Raw genomic sequence first — 15924 nt, 5'->3', positions numbered from 1 at the left:
CTTTGCAAACTGCTTGGAACCAGATCAGACGCCGATTAAATCGGCGTCTGATCAGGTTCCAAGCTGTTTGCTACTCTTGACAATATTTCTTCCAATTTTGGAGCAAATTGAATGAACTTTACAATTTTAGCAGACGACATTTCCAGCAGACCACAATTTATCTCGCATGCTAAAGGTTAAGCAGTCATCTGTCTTAAGCAACCAGACTGTGTCATTCAATTAGCTGGTTGCATAACAGAGGTTTAAGGATTCGATGGATATTTGACGGCTTGAAATTTCAAGGTGATCAAATCATAGAGAGTTGTTTTACATGAAAATTGCACAGCTTAGAAAATAAATTCTAAATGCCAATTTACTGATGGATGCTTGAATTCCCGAAAAGGGACCACATTATGGGGCCACATATCTAGACAGCTCAGTGCCTTAAAAAACTCACAATTTTTTTTAAAGAAATGTTACTGTTCTTCATTTTGCTACATTAGCAACAATGTACGAGTGCTGAAATTTCGAATAACTAGATTAAACATCAATTTTAGAAATTTTGAAAATTGTTTATTTTTATTTCATTACAAATGGATTTCTTTTTTTTTAAATTTCCATGTCAAACAACTCTTTCATCCATGATATGATGATGTTCAAATCTCAAGATGTCAAATGTCCATTGAATCCTTAATTGTGTTTCCAAAATCTGAAGTATTGTTTCCTTACCATACTAACTGTGATATAAGTAACAAAGTAAACACGATTTAAACTATTTTCAAAGAGCCATGCTTTTCATTAAACTATGCATAATATCTCCTTATGGCTCAATATCATTTTCATTGTAATAAAAATCTTTGAATCTTGAGAACATTTCTTTTCTAAACAAAAACATGTTTCTATATTGACAAGAATGAAATAGAGTCAATATTTCAGTCATCTACTGGTCTAGATATGAAACAGCTGTTGAAAGTCATTTGGGATGTCAATGAATGCATGCAAAGCTAAAGTTCAAATGAGTCAATAGTAATTTTAATATTTTACCCTGTTGTAACTAAAATACTTTCCTTTAAACTAAGCAATGCATTATAAATTCACATCCAAAACATGTGCTCTGCATGTCGTCTCTGTGTGGTGAACATTTGTGTCAAGTTTCTTATAATCCTTCAAGGGATTCAAGAGTTACAGAGCGGACACAAAATCACTAACGAACGGACGGACAGATGGACACTGGGGTATAACATAATACATCCCTTCAGGTATATAACAAGAGGACCATGATGGTCCTGAATCGCTCACCTCTTCCCACATGACCCAGTTTTGAGTATGACATCGTTTTTGACCAACTTTCATGAAGATCCCATGAAAAATGTGACCTCTAGAGTGGTCACAAGGTTTTTCTATTTTTAGACCTACTGACCTAGTTTTTGAAGGCACGTGACCCAGTTTCGAACTTGACCTAGATATCATCAAGATGAACATTCTGCCAACTTTCATAAAGATCCCATGAAAAATGTGACCTCTAGAGTGGTCACAAGGTTTTTCTATTTTTAGACCTACTGACCTAGTTTTTGACCGCACGTGACCCAGTTTCGAACTTGACCTAGATATCATCAAGATGAACATTCTGACCAACTTTCATGAAGATCCCATGGAAAATGTGACCTCTAGAGTGGTCACAAGGTTTTTCTATTTTTAGACCTACTGACCTAGTTTTTGAAGGCACGTGACCAAGTTTCGAACTTGACCTAGATATCATCAAGATGAACATTCTGACCAACTTTCATAAAGATCCCATGAAAAATGTGACCTCTAGAGTGGTCACAAGATTTTTCTATTTTTAGACCTACTGACCTAGTTTTTGACCGCACGTAACCCAGTTTCGAACTTTACCTAGATATCATCAAGATGAACATTCTGACCAACTTTCATGAAGATCCCATGAAAAATGTGACCTCTAGAGTGGTCACAAGGTTTTTCTATTTTTAGACCTACTGACCTAGTTTTTGACCGCACGTGACCCAGTTTCGAACTTTACCTAGATATCATCAAGATGAACATTCTGACCAACTTTCATGAAGATCCCATGAAAAATGTGACCTCTAGAGTGGTCACAAGGTTTTTCTATTTTTAGACCTACTGACCTAGTTTTTGACCGCACGTGACCCAGTTTCTAACTTGACCTAGATATCATCAAGATGAACAATCTGACCAACTTTCATGAAGATCCCATGAAAAATGTGACCTCTAGAGTGGTCACAAGGTTTTTCTATTTTTAGACCTACTGACCTAGTTTTTGACCGCACGTGACCCAGTTTCGAACTTGACCTAGATATCATCAAGATGAACATTCTGACCAACTTTCATGAAGATCCCATGAAAAATGTGACCTCTAGAGTGGTCACAAGGTTTTTCTATTTTTAGACCTACTGACCTAGTTTTTGACTGCACGTGACCCAGTTTCAAACTTGACCTAGATATCATCAAGATGATCATTCTGACCAACTTTCATGAAGATCCCATGAAAAATGTGACCTCTAGAGTGGTCACAAGGTTTTTCTATTTTTAGACCTACTGACCTAGTTTTTGACCGCACGTGACCCAGTTTCGAACTTGACCTAGATATCATCAAGATGAACATTCTGACCAATTTTCATAAAGATCCCATGAAAAATGTGACCTCTAGAGTGGTCACAAGCAAAAAGTTTACGGACGCACGGACGACGGATGACGGACACTGCGCGATCACAAAAGCTCACCTTGTCACTTTGTGACAGGTGAGCTAAAAATCCACTATTTATACTATACTGACCAGTTCCAGTATTGATGAAGATCCCCCAGCTTTGTCCAGGTAGAAGAGATTATCTGTTGCCATGGTAACACCAGTGTCCTCAGCATCTTCCTCTGTTACCGGCACATCATCTGTTTTTCCTTCATCCTCCTTGCTGAGACTCTGGAAAAAGTGTTTATTTTTTTACAACCATTTTTCTGTGGTTTCAAATCAAATCTTTCAAAAAATACATGAAAATATACACCCAATTTCAAAATATTTTTAAGTCAAGCATTTCTCTGAAATATCCAATAAATAGTGGATATTACATTTTGCTACTTAACTTTTTCATAACATAGTTAAAATGTGAAATTGGTGATTTTTTACTAAACTAATTCACCAAGAGAAGGCTTAAAGCATAATGTGAATTTTTTTTGGTGTTTTATATTCTTTTATTGTCATTTTATTCAATAGTATTTCAGTCATGTAACAGCAGTAACATAACCTATTTAACACAAGACCTTATTCTGCAGAAGGTCATAAATGTTCCAAACATATCCAAAATATTAACTGGCTTTAACTGAAATGGGTCATTAAAGAGGGAAAGAATGTACATGCAGACTCTAGATTTTTTTCTTCAGTATTAACTCATAATATAATAACAGAGACTGAGATTAATGGAGATTTGCAGGACATAATTCCTCATTTTGACAAGCGTCTAAGTGCCAAAATTCAAATGGATACAATTTTAATACAGTATAGTAGGACACAATTTAAATGTACATAGTAAGCTTCAAACATGGAATTTTATGTGAGCAATTTGATTAAATTCTTCAGATGAAAATTTCAGCAAACGTTAATCCTAAGTATAGGAATTTATGACGGATGGAGACCATTACCTCCCTCTCATCCCTACCCTCTCCACTACCCCAACCCTACTTCCCTTTAGCAGGTGGGGGGATGGAGGTGGAGGTGGAGGGGTTGGGAGAAGAAATTAGCCAAGAGGGTTAAACTAGATGCGCACACTTACATTTAAGAGAATTGTGATCAAATCATCTTCTGCTTCTTCCAACAGGAATCTGGTTATTTTTGTCGACTTGAACTTCTTGTCCTCTACAGGAATATATTCCATGGCCTCAGGACACTCCTCACTCAACCAATCAAGGAAGCCCGTCCTAGCTGGTATGTTTTTTGTTGCCTAAATAAAGCAAGAGGACCATGATGGTCCTGAATCGCTCACCTTGACCTAGATATTTTAAAGATAAAAATTCTGACCAATTTTCATGAAGATCCATTGAAAAATATGGTCTCTTGGGAGGTCACAAGGTTTTTCTATTATCTGACCTATTGACCTAGTTTTTTAAGGCACGTGACCCAGTTTCAAACTTGACCTAGATATCATCAAAGTGTACATTCTGACTTATTTTCATGACGATCCATTTAAGGGTATGGCCTCTAGAGAGGTCACAAGGTTTTTCTATTTCAAGACCTACTGACCTAGTTTTTGATGGCACATGACCCAGTTTCGAACTTGACCTAGATATCATCAAGGTGAACATTCTGACCAATTTTCATGAAGATCCATTGAAAATTATGGCCTCTAGAGAGGTCACAAGGTTTTTCTATCTTTAGACCTACTGACCTAGTTTTTGATGGCACGTGACCCAGTTTCGAACTTGACCCAGAATTTGCCAAGATGAACATTCTAACCCTTTTTCATAAAGATCCCATGAAAAAAGTGACCTCTAGAGATGTCACAAGGAAAAGTTTACGCACGGACGGACGACGGACACCGCGCGATCACAAAAGCTCACCTTGTCACTTTGTGACAGGTGAGCTAACAAGAGCTGTCCGTAAGACAGTCAAGCTCGACTATTCGAAATATTGTCCCAGAAGCAGGAAAATATTACCCAAAAAGGTTAAATATCAAAAGAGTTTTAAGTTCAAAAGGGGGCATAATTTGACCAAAATGCATATCAGTTATGGGACTTGCTGCTATCAACTAGTTTTATAACCCCGAAGGCACATGTGAAGTTTCAATTCAATATCTGCATTAGTTTTGGAGATAGACACTCGCATGTAAAACTTTAACCAAAATTTTCTAAGTCCAAAAGGGGGCATAATTTGCCCAAAATACATGCCAGAGTTATGGGACTTGACCCAGTGAGGTTGGTAATTGATCTAGAAAAAGAAAAAATAAGTTTCAAATCTATATGCCTTTTAGTAATAGCTGTATGTACTTGCACGCAAAACTTTAACCAGAATTTGCTAAGTCCAAAAGGGGGCATAATTTGGCCAAAATGAAGGTCAGAGTTATGGGACTTGCTGCTATCAACTAGTTTTATAATCCCGAAGACACATGTGAAGTTTCAAATCAATATCTGCATTAGTTTTGGAGATAGTAACTTCCATGTAAAACTTTAACCAAAATTTTCTAAGTCCAAAAGGGGGCATAATTTGCTCAAAATACATGTCAGAGTTATGGGACTTGACCCAGAGAGGTTGGTAATTGACCTAGAAAAAGAAAAAATAAGTTTCAAAGCTATATGCCTTTAATTGATGGCTGTATGTACTTGCATGCAAAAACTTAACCAAGGTGTGACGCCGACGCCGACGCCAGGGTGAGTAGAATAGCTAGACTATTCTTCGAATAGTCGAGCTAAAAAGGAAAACTGTAAAAAGCATGTTAAACAGTTGTAGTAGTAATTGCTTACAAATTACTTTAGCTGCAGCAAGGATTTGAACCTACATCAACATGGTGGAAGTGCCCAGAAACAACTTTTTTACAAACACAGATATACAGAGATAATACAATAAAACCTGTAATAAAGACTACCTCCCTTTTAAGGTCACTACTAAAATCCCTACTGATAAAGGCCACTATTTTCTCTCCCTGTTTTAATTACAAATAATGCTAATCCACCTATGTTGAGACACCACCCATCAACAAAGAAACTTCTGTTTTCATTTCTAAAGGATGGTCTTTACAGCTAGGTTTGACTGTATTAATTAGTGGCACATAAAAATCTGATACAAAAAAAATTAGCATGTTTTTGTAAAGGTTAAAGTTATAAGACCTGTCTAAGAATTCAGCTCTGTCATTGGTCAGTTTCAAAAAAGCGCTCAATTTTAGCCAATCAGAAGCTAGAGTTTTGAGACTGGTCTCTGGACATTGTTTAGACAGAGATCAGTATCAGGAAGTTGAAAAGATACAATTGTGTAAATTAAGTGATATATTCCCCAAACTTTAGAAAACATTCTAACTTCACTGCGCAGTTGGCAGGCTAGCAGATTAGAATTTATCTTTTGTTAAGACTCAAAAAATCATTTATTTATTTTTTTTTTTGTTATCATGGTTAAAACTGTTTACTCAAGATAACAAAGTCCAATAGGTTTTAGTAAAAGAAAACATATATCGACATATATCAGATAACCTGCAAGTCATTGGTATATATGAGAATTTTTCACATTTACAACAAAGTAACTGACATTAGAAGTTTGTGTTTTGGGATTTAATGTTATCATTTTTTTTTTTCAAAATTGAAAGCACAATTTAATTAGATATTATCAGATCAATTAAGTTTTAAGAGAATAAAAACTTGACATTAAGAAAATAAACACTGTCTAAAGATATGAACAGGTTTAACATTGAAGAAATATTTTAAGACGTGATACTTTGCATAAACATTCTAAGAAAGTACAGATGTTTTGCCATTTTGGAATGTCCTGGAGAAGTTTTAAGAAATGAGTTAGAATCTGAGACAAGTACATATTTGTCATGATGGAAAACAATATGAAAGCATTGAACATGTCTGACTCAGCAGAAAAACATCAGTGAAATGAACATGTTTACCAAAATAAGGTAATGTGACTGTTTCTTTTTTTAAACTGTGAACTTTATAGACATTACCATGTTTGTGCTAATTGTGAAAGAAGATAAAGACATTATCACAAAATGCATGCATGGAATAAAAACCTGCCTACAAAGTGTTCGACCACATGTGACTGTCCAACACCGTAGTCTAAGTGATCAGAGTGACGAGAGATTTAGAATTAAATGTGACAAGGTGATCTTCCTCGTCTCCAATAAATCTACAAGTGTAGAAACTGCTAAAACAGAATGGATTGCTAAATTGCCAAAAATCTGCAATGACAATGCAAAATTTAAGATTATCAGACTAGGTGCAACATATGAAAGAGTGAAAAAAGAGTCAAATGAGGAAGCTGGGGAAGCATCCAAGGCAAATGCTACGAAAGAGTCCAATAATAGTGCTGGGAAAGCATCCAAGGCAAAGGCTACAAAAGCATCCAAAGAGAATGCTGAGGAAGCATCCAAGGCAAAAGATACAAAAGAGTCCACTGATAGTGCTGGGGAAGCATCCAAGGCAAAAGCTACCAAAGCATCCAATGAAAAAGATGGGAAAGCATCCAAGGCGAAAGCTGCAAAAACATCCAATGATAATGCTGTGGAAGAATCCAAGGCAAAAGATATGAAAGCATCCAATGACAATGTCGGGGAACCATCAAAGAGTAATGCTACAAAAGTATCCAATGAGAATGATGGGGAAGCATCTGCTAAAGCATCCGATGATAATGTTCCAAATGCATCCAATAATGAAGATCTGACCAATAATAACACTAAGGAAGTGTCCGATGCTAATGCTACAGAAGCATTAAATGCTACTGCTGGTAACAGCAAAAACATCAAAAATGACAGCATAATTAGTGTTGCAAGTTTTGAAAGTAATGTATTTCAATGGTGGCCAGAAATTCTTGTGTTTCTCTTTGGAAAGACAAGCGTCGGAAGATGGCTAAATAGAGATGTACCAAGCAAGAATCTTTACTGTCTGCATTACTTTTCAGATAGTGCAAATATTGCTCATCCAATTACAAGACAGCTTCTTAACATGTTACAAACATTTGGTGCTCGTAAGGCTGGCCATAGTGAAGAGAAACAGTGCTGTATATTGTTATGCAAAGATGCTGGCATGCATTTACCCCTAAGCCAGCAATCGGAATTTGTAAACTCCTCAAAACATGGACATACATTTGCTGTAGCAATCTCGGGCACTAACTTTTCTGATGATCTTATAAGTCATACCGACAGGCACTTCACTAAGCACAATCAAATGAGCTTGATTCTTGTACTGCTAACAGAACTAAATTTGATCAACGCCAAAACAAGACACCAGCCTGCAGGATGGCAAAGTTCAGGCATGCATGTACCATCAGTGCTCAAATTCTTTATAGCACATTTGGTATTTACATTCAATATTCCGGCACTACTTATACAGCTTGCAGTCGCTATGGTCTTTCCCTGGCCATTTATGGTGCTTTTTGCGGTGCATGACAGTGACAAAAAGGTGAAATTTGCCAATCTAGGATTTGCAGTCAGTTCATTAGCAGCTATCATAATTGTGATAGTTACAGAATGTGTATTATATCCGAATTTTTCACCCTTTCCGATATCTGTTCCTGTTGCTATATATTTGTTAATCTGGCAGATCGGGGCTGGACTGAAACTTCACATTGAGCGTGATTACAAATATGGAATATTTTCTATACCATCTCAAATACTGAGTCGCAAATAATTACAGTACACTGTATTACCTTTAAATATAGCTGTTATAATGTGTCATTGCTTTGGCAAAAAAACAACTACTATGAAATCATCAATATTTGTGGGGAACTAAATTTTGTTGATTTCGTGAATACATCTATCCATGAAGTATAATCCCAAGAAACAAACAAATTAATACTTATTTTACTTTTTGGAAAGTTGAAATCCACAAGTTAAAATCCCTATGTAACAGCTGTTCTGGACAAAAGCACGATATTTCATGCCCACAGAATTGAATTAAATTACCAGTATTTTGTGGGACATGGAACATGTTATTTATTCTAACACGACCAGAAAATTACCTACATACAAATAAAAGAAAATCAATTCACCGTTATTTTGAGATAACCAATGCCCGCATAAAGGATGGTTTTGGCTATTCCGTATACCGCCAACCCCATGCCTGCAATTCTTTTTTGTGAATGAAAGTCATGTGATGCTTGTAAATTCTAGCATAAAAATCTTGGTATCCATGTACAACAACAAAGTTCCGTTGCGAAATGGCACAAACAACTAATCTGTTGCATACAGGAACAGTCCGCATGATTCGCCGTGGTTTTGGGGACTGGAGGGTAATTTATGAAAGGTTTGACGGTCCTGTTACACAATATTTGCTGCAATCTTTAAGCAATGGGGTGAATACATGGAGGAAATTTCAACAGCCAAATCCGGGTGCATTGCACAAAGTGTAGTTCACGTCGTAAATAGTAGATACCAATTTTTCTAACAATGTTGTTTCAAGTATGTCATGTTAGAATCAAAATAACAAGTTCCCAAGTGTGATTAAGCATAGAATAACCAGAGTTTTTCGTTCTTATGCGAAACAATATATCACCAAGGCATACAAAAATCACAGCTTATTCTACAATAAACCACACTCTGTAACTTATTATTTCTTAAATACACCAGATTTTTATAGCACCCTTTTCATGATAAGCACCTTCAAAGGCGCTTTACATAAGATTAATGTGGATTTTGTTTCACTGGGATTTAATTTTATTGACAGATGCAATCATGTAACCCTCGTAAATTAGCCTTCATGCATGTTATTTTTCTCATTACACCAAAAATGCCAAGCATTAGGTGAGAGATTGTTACACCAATATATCTGTTTGTGTGAGGTCTTTTGAAATATAATCCTACTGAACTGGAGGACCTAGGATATACCTATTACCATGCTTATATTGTCATTCAAATGATTGAGTGTTTTAATCAACTGATTATAATTATCCTCGTAAGGAAAAAAGTTAAAACAAACAAGATAAAAATTGTTCAAACAACTATTAAAGTCCCATAATGCCTTTACTTAAAATGTGGCTGCCACATTTTTCATTAGGAACATAAAATATATTCATTTCTTGTTTAATTATACTTCCAATAATTGTTTTCTCTATTTGTCAAAGGTTTGCATATTGATGAACATAGCAAAAAGTTTTATTGAGTTTCTGATTACCTCCCTTCATGACTAACTGAAATGTCATGTGCAGTATTAAAAGTAGTGTGTTTTTTTTTAACCATGTAATTATTCAAAACATCTATTTAGACAGTAGCTTCATTTTTAATTTTTTTTTTTTTTTTCATTTTTAATTAAAAATTGAAAGCCTTATGGAACTATAATGTAACCAATTTTTAATCAATTCTATACTGATGTAGCATGCTATATACAGCTCTGGTAAAGATATTTGAGCCGTGCCATGAAAAAACCAACATAGTGGGTTTGCGACCAGCATGGATCCAGACCAGCCTGCGCATCCGCGCAGTCTGGTCAGGCTCCATGCTGTTCGCTTTTAAAGCCTATTGGAATTGGAGAAACTGTTAGCGAACAGCATGGATCCTGACCAGACTGCGCGGATGCGCAGGCTGGTCTGGATCCATGCTGGTCGCACATGGCATGGCTCATTTCATTCAAATAAAAATTTAACCAAATGTATGAACATTGCATTTTTCCTTTTATCAATATTCAGAAAATCAAGAAAGTGCTAAAAGTGTCTGTTCAGTTACATTGGTCATTTAAAAGTAAGTCAGTTGCATGCTTCCAAAAGAGGTCACAGACTTTGTAAAAAAGATTTTGAATTTGTGTCATTTCTTCCTATTTTGTGAAAAGAAATATTTGATTCAGAAGGTCCTTTTTATAGAAGGAAATAGATTTGTGTCCAAAGGATACAAGTGTCTCAACTTACAGTCACTTGCAGCCGTATGTTACCTGTAGACAATGCAAAACTATGTGAACTTTCAATTTCACCTTCATTGTAAAGAAACCAAAACTAGAGTGGGCTGGGCCCTAATACATGTTTTCGACTGAGTCAAGGGCTGTAACCCTGGTCTCACTTAGTTAAACCCAAGAAAAATTCTGTGATTTTCAGCAAGTGACTTAAAGTCAGTAGCATCAACCGTTCTCCAAGTTACCCTAAAACTGAGCTAACAGAGAGTCAATACAAGAAGAATACTATCACTGCTCAGTTCATTTTATAGCCAATAATTAAGCCTGAAATGACATCAGAAGGGACATAACTGAGGAAAGTTTGATGTACATTCAACAAACTATATAAGCTCAACAGCATACTAAAAAGATAAGCAAAAAAAATCCAAGTCCACAAAAAAATATTCTAAGTCCACAAAAAAATCCTTACCAGGTACAGGTATGTCAAAATACACCTACAAATTGGAGGTACCATCCATGTTGTACCACAGAAAAGTGGTCTCGGTTTTTCCTTACAGCCAATAATAAAAAAGTTGCAAAATAAGCTATTTACAGTAAAATAAAAGGGAAGTAATTCAAATTTTTTTTATTGTAAGTGAACAAAAAAGGGATCTGCCAAATAAAAACAAGAGCACTGCAATGCAGAGCAATATAAACAAAGCAAAGTCATATATGACCTTTAACCCCTGTGTCCTTGATCTTGAAGTGAGACATCCAAAACATGCGCTCTGCACGTCGTCTCAGAGTGGTAAACATTTGTGCCAAGTTTCTTTGAAATCCTTTAAGCAGTTCAAGAGTTACAGAGCGGACACAAAACAAACTGATATGACCTTTGACCCCTAAGTGTGACCTTGACCTTGAAGTGAGTCATCCAAAACATGCGCTCTGCACGTCGTTTTGGTGTGGTTTCTTTGAAACCTTTCAAGGGGTTCAAGAGTTACAGAGCGGACATGAAATTGCTAACGGTTGGACGTCCGGACATTGGGGATATAACATAATACGTCCCTTTGGGCGTATAATAATGAGATAAGCTAAAACATATTATAATGATTTTGTTTTTGTTGGGTTTAACATCACACTGACACAATTATAGGTCATATGGCAACTTTTCAGCTTTGAGTGGTGGAGGAAGACCCTTGGTGTCCCTCTGTGTATTATTTCATTACGGGCAAGCATGTGGGTAGAACTACCGATCTTCCGTAAGCCAGCTAGATGGCTTCCTCACATGAAGAACTCTACATCCCAAGGGAGGCTCAAACCCACATTCAATTTGGTGAGAGGCAAGTAACTTGAAGTCAGGGACCTTTAGCACTCGGCCGCAGAGGCCCCACTATAGTGTTGAAGAACCAACCTTTAACCTATGGTGATAGATAAAACAGACTAGATGCCCACAGGCAGCATGTCGAGCCCGCCAGCTGTCAAAAGGACTAACATTTATGGTATTATTTGTTGGCAACAGAACTGATTGTGGCAAACATTTCTGCCAAGTTATTTAAGAACATCTCCATCCATGGCTAAGTTACAGCCCAGACAAGAGAAACTACATCAACTTCTGACCTTTGACCCCAAAGTGTAACTTTGACCTTTCAACAACTTACACCTGAAAGACTGTCTCATTAAGGCAAACAATTGTGCCAGGTTATTTAAGAAACCCCTCAGTCCATAAGTGAGTTACAGCCCGGACAAGGAAAACTGCTCCAAGTTTTGACTTTGACCTTTAAGCTACCAATCTGGTTGTTACACATGACACATCATCTTAGCGAGGCAAACATTTGTGCTAAGGTATTTAAGAATCTCTCAATCCATGGCTGAATTACAGCCCGGACAAGCAAAACAGCATCGAATTTTGACCTTTGACCTCAAAGTATGACCTTGACTTTTAAGCTACCAATCTGGTTCTTGCTAGCAATACATCGCGTTACTGAGGCAAACATGTGCAAAGTTATTTTTTGAATCCCTTGATCCTTGGAGAAGTTACAGCCCGACGGATGGATGGAAACCATGGATGGATGCACGCACGCACGAGCATGTACCGAACCGCCATTCTGACAACTATGTCGAGCTCAATGCCAGCGGGCTCGACAAAAAAGTTGAAACTTCATAGGCCGCTCGACACGGCAAATATGAAAATTTTGCAGGTTCAGTTTGATGGAGTCTGACTTCAAGGTGATACTGGGATGTCTATAATTATGGTATACAGTATCATGAAAAACAATGAAATTCAAACACCATGATTAAACAATATTAAATTCCAGGTGACTGCATTCTCTGTAATACACTAAACACTATAAGTGGTAATTTCTAGGGCTGCAAATAATTCCTAACATCACAGATGTGACAGTGCATACATATATTTATATGGTGAATCTATGATAGAACTTGTACCCATTCACACGACACAGCAGCCAGTACATACATTAAACTGAAAACAATGTAACCTCTCATGAAACTTAATTTTTGTTTTGTTTTGGGTTTAACGCCGTTTTTCAACAGTATTTCAGTCATGTAACGGCGGGCAGTTAACCTTACCAGTGTTCCTGGATTCTGTTTTTTTTTTTTTTTTTTTTTTTTTTTTTGATTTAACGTCACACCGACACATGATTGGTCATATGGCGACTTTCCAGCTTTAATGGTGGAGGAAGACCCCAGGTGACCCTCCGTGCATTATTTCATCACGAGCGGGCACCTGGGTCGAACCACCGACCTTCCGTAAGCCAGCTGGATGGCTTCCTCACATGAAGAATTCAACGCTTTAAGTGAGGCTCGAACCCACATCGATGAGGGGCAAGTGATTTGAAGTCAGCGACCTTAACCACTCGGCCACGGAGCCCCCCTCCTGGATTCTGTATCAGTACAAACCAGTTCTCCGCAAGTAACTGCCAACTTCCCCACATGAAACAGAGGTGGAGGACTAATGATTTCAGACACAATGTCGTTTATCAAATAGTCACAGAGAACATACGCCGCCCTCGAGGACTGAACTCATGACCCCGTGATCCGTAGACCAATGCTCTACCTATTGAGCTAAGCGGGCGGGCCCATGAAACTAATGACAAGACTAAAATGTGTTTGTTGTACAGATGTTCAAGCTTCAGAGAGGTTCATTTACTAAGAATTTCACTGAATTGCAAAGAAACTCTATCTATGCAGTGATATATTTGTTCTTCCAAAAAGTCATTAAAGGAGGTATAAAATGTATTTCAAACATATGTACTTACAAAGTGCAAGCTTCAGAGAGGTTTATTTAATAAGAATTTCACTGAATTGCAAAGAAAACATCTGTCCTTGTAGTGAGATGTTTGTGCTTCCAAGAAGTCATTAATGGAGGCACAAAATAATATATTTTAAACACATGTACTTACTAAGTTCCATGCCTGTATTTCTTCATGTTCTCCATAAGCATCTTTGACCTGTCTGACCAGCATTACATACTTCAGGTAGTAAACATGATCTGTACCCGAGGGCTTCACTTCCAGGCATTTACTGAAAAAGCAAAGACAAGCATTACTTGAGTTGTAAATATGGTGAATGCACTAGAAATTTGAGCAGATTTTTCCCCCTTTATGTGTGGATGAACAGACCTTTGTGCGAGTGTGTGAGTGGAAATACAAGATGGAAATACGAGATGCATTTTAAATGGGATGAGGGTGTAATTATTATTATTATTTACCAGATTTTTATAGCGCTCTTTTCATCCATAAAATAAACGTTCAAAAGCGCTGAGGAAGGTATAAAGGCATCTAAAAAGGGTATAAGATATAAGTTAGTGAGAGGAGGGCTGCAAGTGGGGAGGGTATCTGCAACATCTGGACTAAGAACTTGTATGAGATAGTTTGTGAGAGGAGGGCTGCAAGTGGGGAGGGTATCTGCAACACATCTGCCAAGTGGGAGGGTATCTGCAACATCTGGACTAAGAACCTGTATGAGATAGTTAGTGAGAGGAGGGCTGCAAGTGGGGAGGGTATCTGCAACATCTGGACTAAGAACCTGTATGAGATAGTTAGTGAGAGGAGGGCTGCAAGTGGGGAGGGTATCTGCAACATCTGGACTAAGAACCTGTATGAGATAGTGAGAGGAGGGCTGCAAGTGGGGAGGGTATCTGCAACATCTGGACTAAGAACCTGTATGAGATAGTTAGTGAGAGGAGGGCTGCAAGTGGGGAGGGTATCTGCAACATCTGGACTAAGAACCTGTATGAGATACAAGCACAGTTAAAATGTGAAGCATGCCATAAAACATAACCAACACTTTTAAAACAAGAGCTGTTGGATGACAGCGCGCTCGACTATTCGAAGAATTGATTGAAGAATGGGGTCAAAATATTACCACAGATATTCAGACAAAAGAAAAAAAAAAAGATTAGACAAACAATGTTCCTGTATTTGTGGATTTCGATGAGTCCTGCACTAAATGGCAATGTGTGAACCAATTTCAAAGTCCAAAAAGGGCCATAATTCAGCCAAAATAGTTGTCAGAGTTCTGTATTCTTATCTACAGATTGAAATCATGATAATAAACAAGTGTTTAAAGTTTAAAAGCAATATGTCAAATAGTTTTGATAAAACGTGGACTTGTATGAAAACAGAACAAATTTCCAAGTCCAAAAAGGGCCATAATTCAGCCAAAATAGATGACAGTGTTATGTACTCTTTTCTACAGATTGAACATTATACTAAACAAGTGATTAAAAGTTTAAAAGCCGATATGTCAAACACTTTTACAAAAAATTGACTGGTAGAAAACTAAACAATTTCCTAAGTCCAAAAGGGCCATATTCAGCCAAAATCTTGATGGAGTTATGTACTTTTCCTATAATGGACTATGGTGATGTAAACATGTGATGAAAGTTTCAAAGCTTTATCTCAAAAGACTTCGTCAAAATATTAAGTGGTACGAAAAACTTAACCCAGATTTCTAAGTCAAAAGGGGCCATAATTCAGCCAAAATCCTTGATGGAGTTATGTACTCTTGCCTATAATTGGACATGGTGATGGTAAACAGGTGTTGAAAGTTTCAAAGCTTTATCTCAACAGACTTTGTCAAAATATGAACTGGTATGAAAAACTAAACTGAGATTTCTAAGACAAAAGGTGCCATATTTCAGCCAAAATCCTTGATGGAGTTATGTACTCTTGCCTATAACTGGGCATGGTGATGGTAAACAAGTGTTGAAAGTTTCAAAGCTTTATCTAAAACGACTTTGTCAAAATATGAACTGGTACGAAAAACTTAACCGAGATTTCTAAGACAAAAGGGGCCATAATTCAGCCAAAATCCTTGATGGAATTATGTGCTCTTGCCTTTAAATGGTCATGGTGATGGTAAACAAGTCTTGAAAGTTTCAAAGCTTTATCT

General features: G+C 37.1%; 1 protein-coding gene across 1 annotated transcript in view; it reads right to left on the bottom strand.

Annotated features, from left to right (window-relative positions):
- Positions 1-15924, bottom strand: part of LOC123533953 (serine/arginine repetitive matrix protein 2-like) — a 60186-nt gene that overhangs the window by 18100 nt on the left and 26162 nt on the right. The window contains exons 10-12 of the mRNA XM_045315947.2: positions 13932-14052; positions 3780-3947; positions 2792-2932 (exon numbers count right to left, since the gene is read on the bottom strand). Coding sequence (XP_045171882.2) covers positions 2792-2932; positions 3780-3947; positions 13932-14052 — 430 coding nt within the window. The remainder of the gene's footprint in view (positions 1-2791; positions 2933-3779; positions 3948-13931; positions 14053-15924) is intronic.

This window comes from Mercenaria mercenaria, chromosome 12 (assembly GCF_021730395.1).
Source record: "Mercenaria mercenaria strain notata chromosome 12, MADL_Memer_1, whole genome shotgun sequence".
NCBI classification, from domain to species: Eukaryota; Metazoa; Mollusca; class Bivalvia; order Venerida; family Veneridae; genus Mercenaria; species Mercenaria mercenaria.
This window is presented reverse-complemented; position numbering and strand designations above follow the sequence as displayed.